The 16,009-nt window shown below is 35.6% G+C and overlaps 1 protein-coding gene across 2 annotated transcripts in view; it reads right to left on the bottom strand.

Moving 5' to 3' along the window:
* Positions 1–11,547: 11,547 nt before the first annotated feature.
* The window catches only part of SLC6A1 (solute carrier family 6 member 1), an 84,088-nt gene continuing 79,626 nt past the window's right edge, over positions 11,548–16,009 (bottom strand). For both annotated transcript variants that reach the window (XM_072420986.1, XM_072420987.1), the window contains 2 exons: positions 14,470–14,637; positions 11,548–13,645 (listed from right to left, as the gene is read on the bottom strand). In XM_072420986.1, the coding sequence (XP_072277087.1) occupies positions 13,541–13,645; positions 14,470–14,637 (273 nt within the window). In that variant the 3' untranslated portion in view covers positions 11,548–13,540. The remainder of the gene's footprint in view (positions 13,646–14,469; positions 14,638–16,009) is intronic.

Here is a 16,009-nt window from a genome sequence, read left to right as displayed (position 1 = left end):
GTTTCTAACAAATGTTTTGAATCCTGGACCAGATCCATTCCAGGTTTTCTGGATCACCCAGCTTCTATAATGAAAGTTAATCCTCCCTAGCCTTGGATAGCTTTATTGAATCAGGCCCTATATATATAATAGTTTAGCAAAAGACAACTGGACATGGCTGACACAATTCGGTCCACAAAAATGCATATTGGAAGCCCAGAACAGGAATTAGGTGCTGTGTTGATTTCTGGTAGATAAACACATATTTTTCTGTACAGAAAGTCTTTAAAGGTTCGAAAAGGTCTCATACTGACAAAACTTTAAATTATTGCAGATGTACTGCATAATTTTATTTCTTCCTGCTCTAACAAACATTTGATTCTCATTAATTTAGGCCATTTTCTGGACGAATCGAAGGTCTCTGCTTGATGCTTGTTATAAGTGCAAGCTAACAAATAAGAAACAATATTTATATTCCCAAAATGTTCTAAAAAAGAAAAACAGTTGAGCAACTATGTCAATGTTTGGTACAAGCGTGCTTTTTCAATCACAGTGAGGGTGACCTCAAGCTTTGTGTCTCCCAGCATGGTCAGCTGTATTTCAAATGTAACATTTTGTTCCAAGTACAGAACTCCCTGAAAAGAAAGGTTTACCTTAGGTTGATGTCTTGTCGCTTTTTTCTTTTTTTAGTCCTGCCAGTGTTTTTCATGAGCGGAGAGCTTGCTTTAGAAGTTCTTCCACCTAAGTGTGGAGGCGGAACAGATATTGCAGCTGGCTGTTCTTAGTACTCAGGAAAGAGGAGGGTAATGATTAGGGAGAGGTTAGGAAGATCACAGACTGCTTTTTAGATTCCTTCAGGAATTCAGTATCCCGCTGCTTAGTCCTTCAGTATTGTACTTGGGATAAATTAAAGAGAAAATGTAGAACTTAGATAATATTTTTAAAACACAGTTTATTATTGTCTTCTGTGCTTTACCCATACATTTCAATACCATAAACATTATCCTCTGAGGCTCCATACTATTAGAGGTACATATTTCAAAGATAAATGATACATCGTTCGTATAGTGCTTTAATGCTGAACTCCAGCCTTACCTTACATTCTGCATAGTTGTATTGGTTCCCCTCCTGTACAAAAGATATCTTTCACTGCATGCATTGTAAATTGCAGCAAGTTAGTGCACCCCCTCATTTCCTGTCTAATGGACATCCAGGGGCATGTAACCTTTCCTTCCTACCCTAACTGTCCCTGGTACACCCCCTTTATTCATTGTATTACATTTCCTTTACCCATCAAGGCTCGGCATTACATGTAGGCATTAAACAACTTTGTCTTTTCAGCAAGTTAAGTACATTACCTTGTCAGACCTTCCCACCTGCCATGATCAGCATGCATTGCCAAGAATTGATAATAGTATGTGTGAGGGGGTGCTGAAGTTCCTGGCTTTGCCTCCTTCCAGATGAAACAGAAAAATGAATGTGGGGGCATATAACAGCCTAATATCTTAGTATGTAACTGTGCAAATATCAGGTCTTTGCGATTCCTAAAACTTTTTTTTTAATGAGAAGCTGTGATGGCAGAGGCACAAGCAAGTTTCACGTCGTTGGAGTTACGGGCCGTCATGAAGTTTTTGTTTCTCCAGGGAAAGTCAGCAAAGGAAATTCACACTGAGATGTCACAAACACTGGGGGAGAAGTGTCCTTCCTTTCCCTGAAGAAACAAAAACTTCATGACGGCCCGTAACTCCAACAACATGAAACTTGCTTGTGCCTCTGCCATCACAGCTTCTCACTAAAAGAAAAAAAGAGTTTTAGGAATCGCAAAGACCTGATATTTGCACAGTTACATACTAAGATATTAGGCTGTGATATGCCCCACACTCAGTTTTCTATTTCATCTGGAAGGAGGCAAAGCCAAGAACTTCTCAGTACCCCCTCCTATGTATATAGTGAAAAAGAAAAGGTTTTTGTTTTTTTTAATAATTGAATTAGCATGTTCATGCAGGCAAAAGAAGAAACCAGGAAAAGCAGAATAAACTAAAATTACACCAGAAGTGCAAGTAGGTCGAATTTTCGTTTCTGAAGGGGCAGGCAAAAAAACATGTCTTCCTTCTTGTTCGCCATCTACCTATTGAAAAACACTGAGCTACCCATAAATCGGTGCAGGATGCTGGCATATACTGCATGAACTCCCACATGCATTCACAGAGGGTTACATCATCCCAGTCTTGCCAATCCAGATAGCCAAAGATCCAACACCCAGGAGTGGAGGAAGATAGCACCACCTGTGCTTTAGTGGACAGGTGAGAAAATATAAAAAATTGTGATCAGACAGGTAAGTTTATTTTATTGCAAAAGGGATATTGCTTATAAAAAGGACATGCCTGGTTGCAGTTTTATATTTTGCATTCAGCTGTTTTCAAGTGGTAATCAATGTAAATGTATTAAAAAAGCTAAGAGAGACTGAACGAAGCACCAATTAAAACTCCTTAAGTTTGTTTTCACTGTTGCTAAGCAAACTTTGGCGAAGGCCTGGTCCTCGAATATTCCCAGTGTGAAACAAGTGAAAAATAAAGTTAACTGGTATTTTGTTAATTAATTATTGCAAGCTAAACTGAATAATTCCTTTGATTTTTTCAAACTGTATGGATGCCTTGGATCACTAATTATTTACCTGGAGATTTCAATATGGATCTACCTTCTTTATAAAGTGTTTATGTGTCCAAACCACCCGACCTTACAACGGTGTCTGTATCCGGTCTTGGCCCCCCCCCCCCCCCTCCTTTCCTCTACCCACATCCCTTTCTTCTTCTATTTTTTCTTCCTCTTCTTTTATACTTTTTTTGTTTTGATGTAATTGGTTTTGGGTTCATGTAATGATGTACACATTGGATACATATATGTCTGCAACTTTTTGCCTCCAGACGGGAGATGTAACTAATGATTACTGGCCGATTTGAGTCATTGTTCTCTTTGCTCTTTCTTTTTTTATGTTTTTGTATCTTTGGTATATCAAAATTTTTTCTCTTAATAAAAACTATTGAAAACAAAAAAAAAAAGCAAACAGAGGTTTTCTTAAAGTTATTTATTTACTAATAAAAAGTATATTGATGTATTTTTTGACATGATATATGTATAGTATGTAAAAAGTACCATAATAAAATGTACTTTTTGCCTTGAAAATTACCAGTATCTTGCCTAGCCTATGAATATACCCAAGCACCAGGCATGTTACTGTTACCTCTGTAGGTTGGGTGCACATCTGAGATGGCAAACTATCCTGTATGGCGGCATTGTGATCTCAAACTCCGCCACTACTCCAGCTTATACTGTCACAGGATCTTTGCAAAGATGCAATCTGCTTTTGCAAATGCAGCCTCCCTGTTCCTCCTTCTTTTGAGTTGTGATTGGATGGAAGTTCAGAGAGGTGGAACGGTGATAATTAGGCAGAGTAAGAATGCATTTTGCCCGGTACTAGGTACTCCTGTACTTAACGCCTCATCTAAGGTCATCTAGTATCAACTTATGATATTTTACTACTAAGCCAGTGTTTTTTTAAATGTAAGTTTGTATTGAAAGATTTTTAATATAACAAAAAATAATAATAAAAAAGAATGAATACAATTACATACATAGATATCAAGGCACTATAAACAAATTGTATACATCCATTGCAAATACATCCTGGTTTTCACAGTATTTAGAACAGTCTCAATGACTGTCTGATGCACCTACTGTTCCAAATGACCCATCCCACCATAACATTTCAGAAATAGCATCTGACATTATCTGGTGAGATAAATAGTCAGGTTGAGAGAGTAGGCAATAGAAGGAGGGTGGAGAGGGGAACAAAGTTGGAGGCGAGGAGGGAGGCCAAAAACATCATTATCCATTCCTTTCTAGATATTGAACCCAGCAGTACAATTTCACTCCTGTTGGTGTTTGTTGTAGAACCCTAGGACCAGTCTGTGTCCCTGCCAGGAGGTGCTGGTCCCATGGGGCCCATATTGCTTCATATTTGTATAAACGATTATAGAGCCGTGCTGACAAATTTTCCATCATCTGTACATCTTTCACATGTGCATAAAGATCAGAAATAGTGAGGGGGGAGTGTGGATTTCCACTTTGCAAGGAGGCATCTGGCTGTCATCAGGAGGTGGGTGAGTAGCGCTGTCATAGGTTTAGGGAGACCTCTGACTGGTGCATTAAGTAAGTGAGTCACTGGGTCAGATGTGATACTAGTTTCAGCTAAAAGAGACATGAGATCGTTAACCCCCTCAAAATATCGTGCAATATCTGGGCATGCCCTTATAATATGATATAGCGTACCTACATGGGAGCCACAACGCCAGCATAGGTTGCTACTTGCAGGTAAAATTGTGTGCAGCTTGTCTGGGGTGAGGTACCAATGCATCTTGATTTTGTTCTCTTTGTATTGGGCACACACCAAACTTTTATGAGCTCTATTTCAGATTATCTTCCGCAATTCTATCAGAGAGCCAATGTTTTTTTATTTTTTAAGGTCTATGGAGAAAATTGTGCCAGAGAACATTCAGGCTACTACAATGTGTACAATCTATAATTGTCACAAAAGATAATCGATCGCCTGACTGAATGCCTTGGGTGAAAATCTAGCATATGAGGTCCCCTGATGTCATTTTTCAATCTGTAAATTACTGAACATGGACAACTGCTGTTATTTCCAATGGAGGAGGACACAGCAGAGTGCCTTCTGCTTCCTTCCCTACTTCATGGAACAACACTGGGTGTACAGTGCTCATTCTTTATAGTGTCCCTGAAAACAATTACAAAAGGTAATTTATAATGACATTTTGATTCATTCTGTGAATCTGTGATACCTTTACATCTTCCACTGTCTTTTATTAATTTCCCACCAGTTATCAGATCACCAGTAATCAATGGGTATATCTGACATGTGGAGCAAACTTCCGCTCCTCTACCAGGATATCTGTTTTCAAACAGTGACACTGTGGAAAACAAGATATGGTACAGAAGTAATAGAGAGAAGATTGGCTGCAGGGATCCCACAGGCAATATTGCAATATAAACGTGTTTATAGAAGGGAAAATCACAGGGTGACCTCATCAATGTGTTGTTGCTTCTTCATTCAGCAGGTAAGGTTGAGAAAAAATGATCAAGGTCGAAAAATCATAGTAGATATTTTCTCCTATGTTCATTAAATATGTGGGTGAGTATCAAAACCTTGATTTAAAGGGTAAAAGCCTTTAAAGCCTAAAGCCTCACTAAGAATACCTTTACTATAGTTATTATACTGTGTGTATAATTGTTACCCCCCTTGGATATTTTTCCCACATTTTGAAATATAACATCTTCAAATTCAAATTGAACATAAATCTTTAAATGTCTTGATTCCATAAGTATTTGTTTATTTTGCTTTGATATCCCCAAATAACCTTTGGTGAAACCAATTGACTTTTTTTGAATAATGAATTGAGCTTTCTGTGGTACATTGAAGTGGCATTCATTTAGAATGACACACCTTTGCACAAATACAGTAGGTGCTACCTAACCCATGCTGCAGCACCGGGGGTGTCTTGCATCAGGTCTGGCGTTGTCCCGGAGCAGGCGCTCCGTGCGCCGCCATCTTCGCCTCTTCCTTCTTCTGGCTTCTTCATCCTACAACACTCTTTTTTTTAAAAAAAAGGGTGTTGCACTTAAAAAAAAAAAACAAAAAAAAAATGAATTTTTACTTAACATAAAAGGGTTGTCTACCCTTACCCTGAAATTTCTAAATTAAGGTACGCTTTAAAGGGGCTGAAGAGTTTCCCTTTTCTTCAATTGATTTTTACTATTTTTTCTATGGTTTACTGTCAGCCTGGAAAGATGAATCACACTAAAAATTACCCTTGGTCTCTTCTTGGTCGCTCCAGTCTAGTTCTTTACAGTAAGATTTAATAAAAGTGAGATTTTTTATATACTTGCACTGGCTCCATACCTTTACAAATCTGTTAGGTGTTTTGAATTATTCAATCATCTTTGTTCAATAAAGACCATAGTATTTATCTCATCTTTAGACTTAGCAAGTAGCTGGCTTTGCCTGTGCTTAAGGGGACTCTTGTGGGTTTTAGATGTTCCTTTTGATGTCCTTTAATAATTACATGTGCTTCTAAAGACCTTCACTGTGTTTGCTGTTGTTTTAACTAATAAAATAGAGGAAGCTTTTAGAATGATGTGGGGAAACTAATGAGCCTTGCATCTTTGCAATGCATGCACATTTCCCCAGGTTTTATTCATTTTAAGTTCCTATATGTAAAGAAAAAGACCTGTAATCCACCAGAAATGTATTCAGCACAAAATTGTCTTTTGTGGAATATTATCATATGTCTTTTTTTGAACTGAATGTTGAATAAGTATCTTTTACTCTCAATTATGAAACAATCAGTTGTTCAAATGTTTCTTTAGTTTTTCTTATGAATATATGCACCAAAAATAAATGTTTCCTAAAAACCTAGTGTGTACTATTTGTTGGGTATAAGGACAGAAAATATTTTTGAAATTTAAGTAATTAATGGAAATATTTGTTTATTGATAATATAATTTTCAGATGTGTCTGTCCATTTTGCAAAGAATGTTCAGGCAGTTAAAAAAGTACCGTATATCCTAAGATAGATTTATATATAAATAGTGATCTAAATAACTATTTCTAAATTTATATGCAACTAATATTTTAGCCAATGCTATTATGATGCAGTTTTGTGACTGCTTTGTCCCCTTTTTCATTTCCAGCATTATGTTTTATAACCAGTCAGTGGAAATACTCCTTCCAGTGCTGTAGTCCTCTTGGAATTTGGCTTGCTTCACAATATTATTCCTTTATGATCTGTTTTTTAAATATCCTCTTAGACATTGTCCATCCACTTTTTGAGGGTCTTCCTCATGCTCTCTGTCTCTCTGCTCTCCGCTGTTTTTAGCTGCTCTGTTTTTATCTATTCTCTTTAAGTGCCTAATCCACACAATTATTTGAGATTTTATAAACCTATGACTGCATCATATATGTACATCAAGGATGATATCGAACAAGAATCTGAGCTATATACAGCACCTGTCCGACGTCATTCATGAATCTGTCCTGGCGGATCTATGAACGATTGTAATGGAAGTGAAGGGTAGGGAGCACATTGGAGTGGCACTCGCTCGTTCACTCCCCTTCCCTCTCTATAGAGCAGAATGATGTTGTATGTACAGCACTCATTCATACATCTTTCAGTCTTTTGTTGTCGGAAAGGATCGCGAAAGATCCTTTCCGACGACAAAAATCTACCGTGTGTAGATTTTCCACATTCTGTTTAAGTCAATATTTTATGTTTATGCAATATTTTTGTCTCAGATACTCTCAACATAGTTTTCTCCCAGGTTGACATGTCCCTATTTCACAGCCATATGTTACTGCTGGTCCTTTCATTGATTTATAGATCTTAAACTTTGTCGGTGAAGTAGACATTACCCTAAATGCGTCATACTCCGGGCCCTGGCAGTAGCTATAAATTTAACATAAAATTGAGGGCACGTGCCATATTCATTGGGCTTCCACTTCAGTTTTTAGCTGCCTTGAGTAATAATTGCTGTTTAGCAAGGCAGAATACCATTTCCCATGCCTGGTTTTGTGCCAATAGATGGCAAACAGCAAAACGTAGCACTTAAATAAGTCGACTATAAATCTGTGTCAATAAATTGTAAAATTTGCCAAGCACAGTTCAAGCATACCTGTGTTTATGATGAATATTGAATCATGTTTAAAAGGAAATGTTTTTTATTTTCTCCAAAACATTATTAGCTATTTGAAGGAAACCAAAGCTCCTTTCACATCTCTGCAATTAAGTGCATTTCCCCTATCTTCTTACTTTAGTCAATCAGACATGCACTCATGTACATCACAACAAAAAGTGTCAATATGACATGATGGCTATAAGCTGATACAAAATATTTACTGTATTTTTCAAATAATGTACATTTATTCATAGATTTGCTGGTTTGCCTTAGGTTCTCTTTTGAAAACTGAGATTCCCCCAGCTTTTCTGCAAAATCATTCCTATCCTATTTCTGAGTCTAACCTCCCGCTTAGATTGCATGCATTGCTTTTAGTTTGATTGTCCTTTAAAGGGCACAACATAGCAAAATCAAGGAACATTGTAATCAGCGTTGCTTCATACTGTTGCCTGACATCTGAGAGGTAGGCACAAGTTCTGATAAGTAGTGTAAATTGCTTGAGAAGGCGTATAATAATATACTGAAAAACGAAGTACAATGGGAAACTGCAAGCCATTAGCTCTAGAAAATGGGAACTGTTCACATTATGTTTTAGTTAGCTGCTAAAGAGTAAAATGTTACCATTTAATACTTATGGGAGTCTAAAGATTAAATAGGCAATTATTAAACAGTGGGTAGCTGAGCCCCAAGATTACTTCTAAGAATAAACTTTGCAGTGCAACATTTTCAAAGCCTTGACCAACTCTGTTTTTTTTTTACTGAACTCTAGATCCTTCATAGAAATACATTCCCTGTGGTATGCTGTGTTCAAAGTGCTAAAACTCAAAAAAAAATGTATTTTAATGTGACAAAATGTTATGTTTGAAAGATAAAAAGCAAGCTTGCAAAAGGTTTTACTTTCTGTAATGTAAAAGCTTCAAGTTTTTTCAAATGGAAATGGTGTCTAGTATGGACGAAAATGATACATAGTTGAACTCAACTAATCATGAAATAAATGGGCCTGATTTATTAAAGCTCTCCATGACAAGAGAAGATAGACTACCATAGGAGAAACTGGCTGATCCAACAAACACTGAATAGATTTCCAAAAAATAATTTGCTATTAGTTGGCAAATATTTTTTTTATTCCTGGAGCAGATCTATTCTAGGTTTTCTGGTTCCCCCAGGTTCCCCCATGATGGTATATCTTCTTCAGTCTTGGAGAGCCTTATTAAATCAGGTCCAATGATTTCAGTTCTTATGCTGTGAGAAAAATGCGTAAAAGACTCAAAACTGCAATGACAAAAAGGAGTGTTGGAAGAAAAGTCATTGGCGAGCAAGCACTTTCAAAGAGCTACAGAGTATGGTAACCAAAACTGGAGCAGACATATCATTTGAACTCTGCCTGATATAACACTGGCTGTGTAAGAAGATGACCCAAAAGAGGATATGCAAAAGCATAAAACAATGCATAAAGGCCTAACTATAATCATGACAGAGCTTTGTACGTTTTTGTTTCTTAGTAATAATAATAATAATATTAATACAAACAAAATAAACACCATAATACCAGGAAACAGTAGTGTAGAATGTGGTAACCTTTGGTGTGACTTTTCATTAACATGGACTGGGCATCATATACAAAGAAGGATCAAAAATATTGCAAGAAAATGTATTGGCCTAACTAAAGTTCCCATCTCAGTCCAGCTGAGCATTTTTGTCTATATTTGAAAGCGGTAATAAATGTAGAGATAAAACACTTAGCCAATCAAGAACTTATTTTACATAATTTATGTTATAAATAATTATTTTTATTATTTAGTGAATTAAAGAGTAATGACACTATATGGTGGGGAAGGTCTCATAAATACACCTAAGTTTTAAAGATGGTGCACCCCCTATTGGTTAAAAAAAAAGAAACTTCATAGATGAGTTTTAAAAGAAAAAGTTGGTTTTTGAGGCTGTTCCGTAAGTTTTTGAGAGTAATCAGCCAATTACCCATAGGAACATAAGGAACAGCTCCTTTCTAATTTAATTCAGGAAGATCAAGCTAATTTCACTTGTATACTCCCACATGGTTACTAATTTACCCAGTGGATTTACCTTTTTTGGATACTGAAGAATTTTACCATCTATCCATCCTTTAGCACAGTCTATATGAGTGTTTGCATGGAGAGTCTCTAATACAAACTCCCCTAAAGAAGTCCAAAGAGACAAAACATGTTGGGCGATGAGTGTCTTTACAGCCTTGCTAATGGACTTAAAAAAAAGCAATATTGTATGTTCGATTTTTATGCTGCTCTTTCACCCTGGATGTCTCACTTCGTTATTGATGAATAACACGTAAAATATTGGTATTTTAGCACAAAAACTTTGGCCCTCAAAACTCATCTTTTTCTTTTGAAACTCATCTATGAGATTTTTTTTTCTTTCCAGTTAGAGAATATTGGTCAGGGTGTAGCCATTTGTTTTATTTAGTAATGCAATACATGTTCGCCAGCAAAACTCATAAAAAAAACTTTATTGTAATATCAAAAACATGAGAAACCAAATATCTTTTGTGTGGTCTCAAAATGGGTTGACATTTTTAAATTGTTGAATTAAAGACTTTAAATGAGACGGTTTTCTGGTATGGAACCAGTTGTCCCTTCACTTCAGCACCTATCAAGAAATAGAATGCAAGCTTTTATTCTATATGGCGGATAATATAGTACTATAGATGTATCCAATAAAGTGGAGCAAATAAATAATTGATGATAATAAAAATGTTGGCATTCATAATAAACCAAAAATCTGAAACAATCATATCAGACTGAACAAGACTGAAACCTTGTTGAAAAAGACATTATGCAGAAAATGGGCATGACAATGGTGTGCACTTTGTCGAAACAGTTTAGAGAAGGCCCTCTTTTGTTTCAGCATATCTACCCTATACACAAAGCCAACTCCATAAAGACATGGTTTTTGTTCATTTAGTCAACCCTACAGAATGCCTTTGGATGAATTGGAATTCTGATTGCGAGCCAGGTATTCATGTAAAACATAAATTTCAGAGCAAACAAATGCTTGGTAAACATTCCTGCAGACTCCAAAATCCTGTAAAAAGCCCTCCCTGGGGAGGGACAGACACTGTACATAAGAAAGGTAAATGGGATGTAACATTTACTAGATATACTTACAGAGACCAGGTTTGTCCCTTGCTCCAGTGCTGCTATGTAAACAGTTTGGCTGCAAGAAGATCCAACTCCTACTGTTCTCAATGGGACCCAGAGCCAGAACTAGACTTGGCGCCCACCCAGCAGTACATAGTTGTGTGTTTACATGGGAGAGATGGAGCCAGAGCTGCAGCTGGCATTTAGAAAACAGCTAAACAGCCTAACTACAGGTGGAAGGAGCAAAAGAAAAAATGTAACACACCACAAACTACATCTTAAGCTGCGTACACACGTGCAATTCTTGTCGTTAGAAAGGATCTTTCACAATCCTTTCCAACGACAAAGGACTACACGATGCATGAACGAGTGCTGTACATACAGCACCGTTCTGCTTTATGGAGAGGGGAGGGGGAGAACGACGGAGCGGCACCCTGCTGCGCGCTCTCCCCCTTGCCTTGCATTAGGATCGCTCGTCGTTCATCGTTTGTGGATCCGCCAGGACAGATCCACGGACGATGAACGACGCCGACTGTACACACGCCATATTCTCGCCCAATATCTGGCCGATGCCGATTATCGGGCGAGAAAAATCTGACGTGTGTACGCAGCTTTACTGTGCAGACTGCAGATAACAGTATCCACTCCTTTACATAATTCTGAACACATTTAAAAACTCAGTGCATGCTTTATTTGTAATATATTCTTTATTTGATTTCTAGGTTTTTAAACGTACATGACAACCGTGCTTTTGTTACAGATAGACACCATTAAAAGACATTAAAATGTATCTTATATTACATTTGGTCCATAGAACAAGTTTGCAAGATACTAAATATAAAGAATACTGCATTTTCTCTTTAACAGGCTCTGTATATAGTTGTCTATGCATATGTTACATTACATATAGATTTTATATATAGATAACTTTATTTGTTTCTCAACAATAATCTTATTGCAGGTAAGCTTATTGAATGATATAATATATTTTTTCAGGGTAGATACTACAAAAAATACAGATACAATTTAAACACAGTAGTTTCTACATCACTATTTTGCTAAAGTAGATAAGGTATGTTGTATACAAGATAGCTACATAGCATATCTGTCAACTTTTTATGTCATTGTTGTGTACAATCAAACATTAATTACTGCATGGTTTCCAAACAACATTGGACTGAAGTACATTTAATAAACAGCAGTCAGTGGCCAATATATTCTTGGCTCTGATACCAAATGAATCTCACAAAGAATGGCAGGTTTATACAAAATTAAGTTACAACAAGACATATTGCCTGGTTCAGCTACAGACATACCAAACATTATAATTCAGAATATGTTACATTTGAGTATGAGATGGCCCAGGGTCTACTAAACAATACTGTTGAACAAATTCTGTTAAAATATTTTGTATATATTTTCTACAATAAATGTGCTTGACATTCTGAGAATATTAATTTATTGCAAGAACATTTATATCATTTTTTTTTATTTTCTACTCTTTGGACAAAAATGACAAACCCAACTAACATTCACGAGAAACATAATTTTCACATATTAGTTCTACTTAAAGTACATGTGCTATATAACATTGTCTTAAAAGCACAAGACTTGGCTAACCAGCAAGTTTTTTGTGCATTTCTCTCTCAATCACACCTTCATAGACATTTAAAGTACTTCTGTAAATGCCCAACAATACTGAAAGCAATTCAACTGTTTTTTTTTTTTGTTTTATTTACACAATTAAACCTATGGATATTTTAACCATTTAGAAGGTGCTGTCGATCCAACCAGGGTGTTGTGTGGCATAAGGGTTTCATTTTTCCATAACAATTTGGTGTCCTTTTAAAAAAAAATTTTCCTGTATTTCCATAAGTTGTCATCATCCCTATTACATACAACATCAATGCCTCTCGCTGACTAAATTACATAAGAGACATTTTTATCTGAATGCCCTTAATGTTGAAAAATGGTTGAGAAGCTTTGTTTTGATGGAATTAAATATTGCATTCATAGTGCAGTCATTTGTGCTACTGTGAAATGAAATTTTCTGAAAAGAATGCAAAGCTGGTGTCCTAAAAGTCCTGTTTGCTACAAAAGATACAAATAAAATTTGGTCCCTTGAAAGATTTGTTTAAATGATAGGTGCTTGGATATCTTTGCTAAGAAAATAAACACATTAAAATTCTCAAAATAAAAAAAGTGTTATATTACTTAAAAAATCATATGTTGAAACATTTTGTAAGTGATAACTTTTTTTTGTAAAAATTTGAATTAAGAAAAAAAGACAAATAATATTTGTATTGAAATACTCAAAATCTTGGGGTCTGGTATTTTAAGAAATCTTTTCCATACAGAATTAAAAATCAGTCACACAAAAACCTCGTATCTTCATAGCCAAATACAACTTTAAAAATGATGTTGTCAGTTTACAAATTGAACTCTCACAGTAAAGATAAAAACAGTAACAGTCTAAATTGCCTGAACACACAAACCATTCATTTTACTCCACAAAACTGTAAGAAAATAGCCTAGTTGAATTCCTTGTGCTCTGCTATTGGTGGTCCCCTTTTTTGCCACTGGAGGTAGGTAAATTCTTTATTCCAGATGTAAATATGTGGTCATGTCAACCATTCTGTATTTATAAAACATTACACTTGCATTTTTTTAGTACAATGTTTTTAGATATAGGCTTCCTTGTTTGCCGAATTACTCTTTGACAATTGTTCAGGTCCATTTTCTGAATGAGCAACATCATCACTTGGCTGTATCATGACTTGTAAGCGCTGGAAGAATAAACCAATTATTATGTTTTTATATATAAAAAAATACATTAAAAATATATTCTACCCTATAGTGAGGGGAGGACTACCAGTAGGCTGCCAATTCAGATAAATTAAAGTGTATGTAAAATGTATTTATTTTTTTAGTTTTGGATAGATTTTGAAAGAATTGAATTGTCCCTGCTGCATTAATGTATACTTTATTTGTAATGGGACATAGATGACAAAAAAAAACACAGGCTTAAAAAGAAATGACTTTGGAATACACTTTGTAAAGTTTCAAAATAAGTGAGAAATTATTGTAAGTGTGTCCACTCTCAAACCATCTAACAAAATCCATAAATAATATTGGTCAGGGAAGTTGTTGAGAAAATTAAAATTGTCCAGATTTTCTTAATGTGCCCGGCAAAATAAATCAGTAAATCAGATTTATAGAACAATATTTGAGCTTTTAAAACATCTTTTATAACCTATCCCAGCCATGTTAATATTGTCAAACAATACGGAGTTGCACAGGGCTAGAGTAGACGTTAATATGTTATTTGAAATACTGGATCACTTGAAAAGTTAAACATGTTGCCAAATTTAAAATTGTAGCCTCAGTTTACCATACTACTACTTGGGGGGGTCTAAAAGTACAGGCCGAAAACTGCCCACAATGGCTTACAAACATTTGCATAAAATTATTAACTGAAAGTGTAATTCATTTAAATACATACAACATTTTGGTTATATTAGAAGCTAAACTTTAGCATTTTCATGCACTGAACTCTATTACAAATAGTATTTATAATAATTATCTTTAAGCTCAAGGAAGATGCCCATACCTGTTTTAAAGAACCTTTTAGGGATATAAACAAATAAATCATGTATCCTGGGATCAGAACCATTGAAGACAAGGCCATGAACCATCCAACACCTTGGCCCCAGGCAGGAAAGACGTAGCTTCCCATGGTTAGAGGAGTCATTTGAACGGCACTGAAAAGGAACACACCCTGGCAAAAGAATTGGTGTATCTCATGAATATCTTGTCAAGTATGAAGCATATATTATAATACAGTACAGCAAGCCAGAAATGAATTAGTGTTGAAAAGGGCACAAAGTCAACACGAAGAAAATTAATGCAAAGTGTTGTTTTTCTGGCGTCAAAAGAGACCAAAATAGAAGCCAGTGTAATGCTTTTTCCTAAGGGAAGCTTGTTGACATTTTGTTAATCAGTGGATTGCTTAGTGGTAAGTGAAAGAAAAGTCAGCCTGATATTAGTAGATTCGTGCAGAACAGAAAAGTATAGGTTCATATACCATGGTATTCTATTTAATATATATATATATATATATATATATATATATATATATATATATGTTAAATCATTTTTATATTATAGTATACAAAAATATAAAAAAGTCAATTATGCCTAAGCAGAACCTTTTTGTCTTAAATTTCCTCTTAAAAGTAGCAATTCACAAGCAGGTATTTAGGGGACCAAAGCACTCATGTGCCTATTTATTAGAGTTTTGGGTTTAGTTGATGACCTTTGTACCACTTCAGTGTTTTGATAGGGAGACAAAATACAAACATAGTAATTCCTAAGGAGGCTTCTCACAAAAGTGTTAACCTTGTATTGTTGTATGACTGTTGTAGAAACATCACATGTTAATTTGTTTGCAGGACCAATGTGAATGATTCAATGCATTTATTTAAGATCAAGTTTAAATGTTAGCAAAGAATGAAGTAATGGAAATATTAATACACTACCTATAACATCTGCTGCAGTGGAAGCATTTGGATTTTCATGTTTTTTTTTTTTTTTTGCCCTGATAATAACCATCACTAGGACAGTTGGGAAAATGATATTTCATCCACTGTGACACATTTGGCATTAAATACTTGACAGAAGCACTAACATTTTACCACATCACAAGAATTGCTGGAGTTCTACTTTAAATCAACTCTATCATCAGATTGTAAATGTTATGTAAAAGACACCTTTCCCTTTTTACATAATGAAAAAAAACTTTTTCATTACTTTTTGTTTATTTTTTGAACATTTTAAAAAATGTAAAGGCTAAAGATTAAACCCACAGCCTCCTGGCATATGTGCCAGTAGGCTATGGGCGCTCTTCCTTGATATGCTTGGGAATAGGCATTGGGTGATGAGGGGGTTTACCTCAAATGTAAATAAAAAGCACACAATCTCAGGCATTCACAGAGTGAGACTGGTGCTGGATTGTGTTCATTTGGACGGCCCTGACTGAGAACATATCGACCGATCTCATGGGTGCAGTGGAAATATGATGATGGTGGTAATATATCACAGTTACTATAAATAGGACAATAACGTGCCTACCCTTATCATTCAATAGATCA

The sequence above is a fragment of the Pyxicephalus adspersus genome, chromosome 8 (assembly GCF_032062135.1).
Source record: "Pyxicephalus adspersus chromosome 8, UCB_Pads_2.0, whole genome shotgun sequence".
Classification (NCBI taxonomy): domain Eukaryota; kingdom Metazoa; phylum Chordata; class Amphibia; order Anura; family Pyxicephalidae; genus Pyxicephalus; species Pyxicephalus adspersus.
Note: the sequence above shows the minus strand (reverse complement) of the source record. Positions and strands in the feature narration are given on the sequence as shown.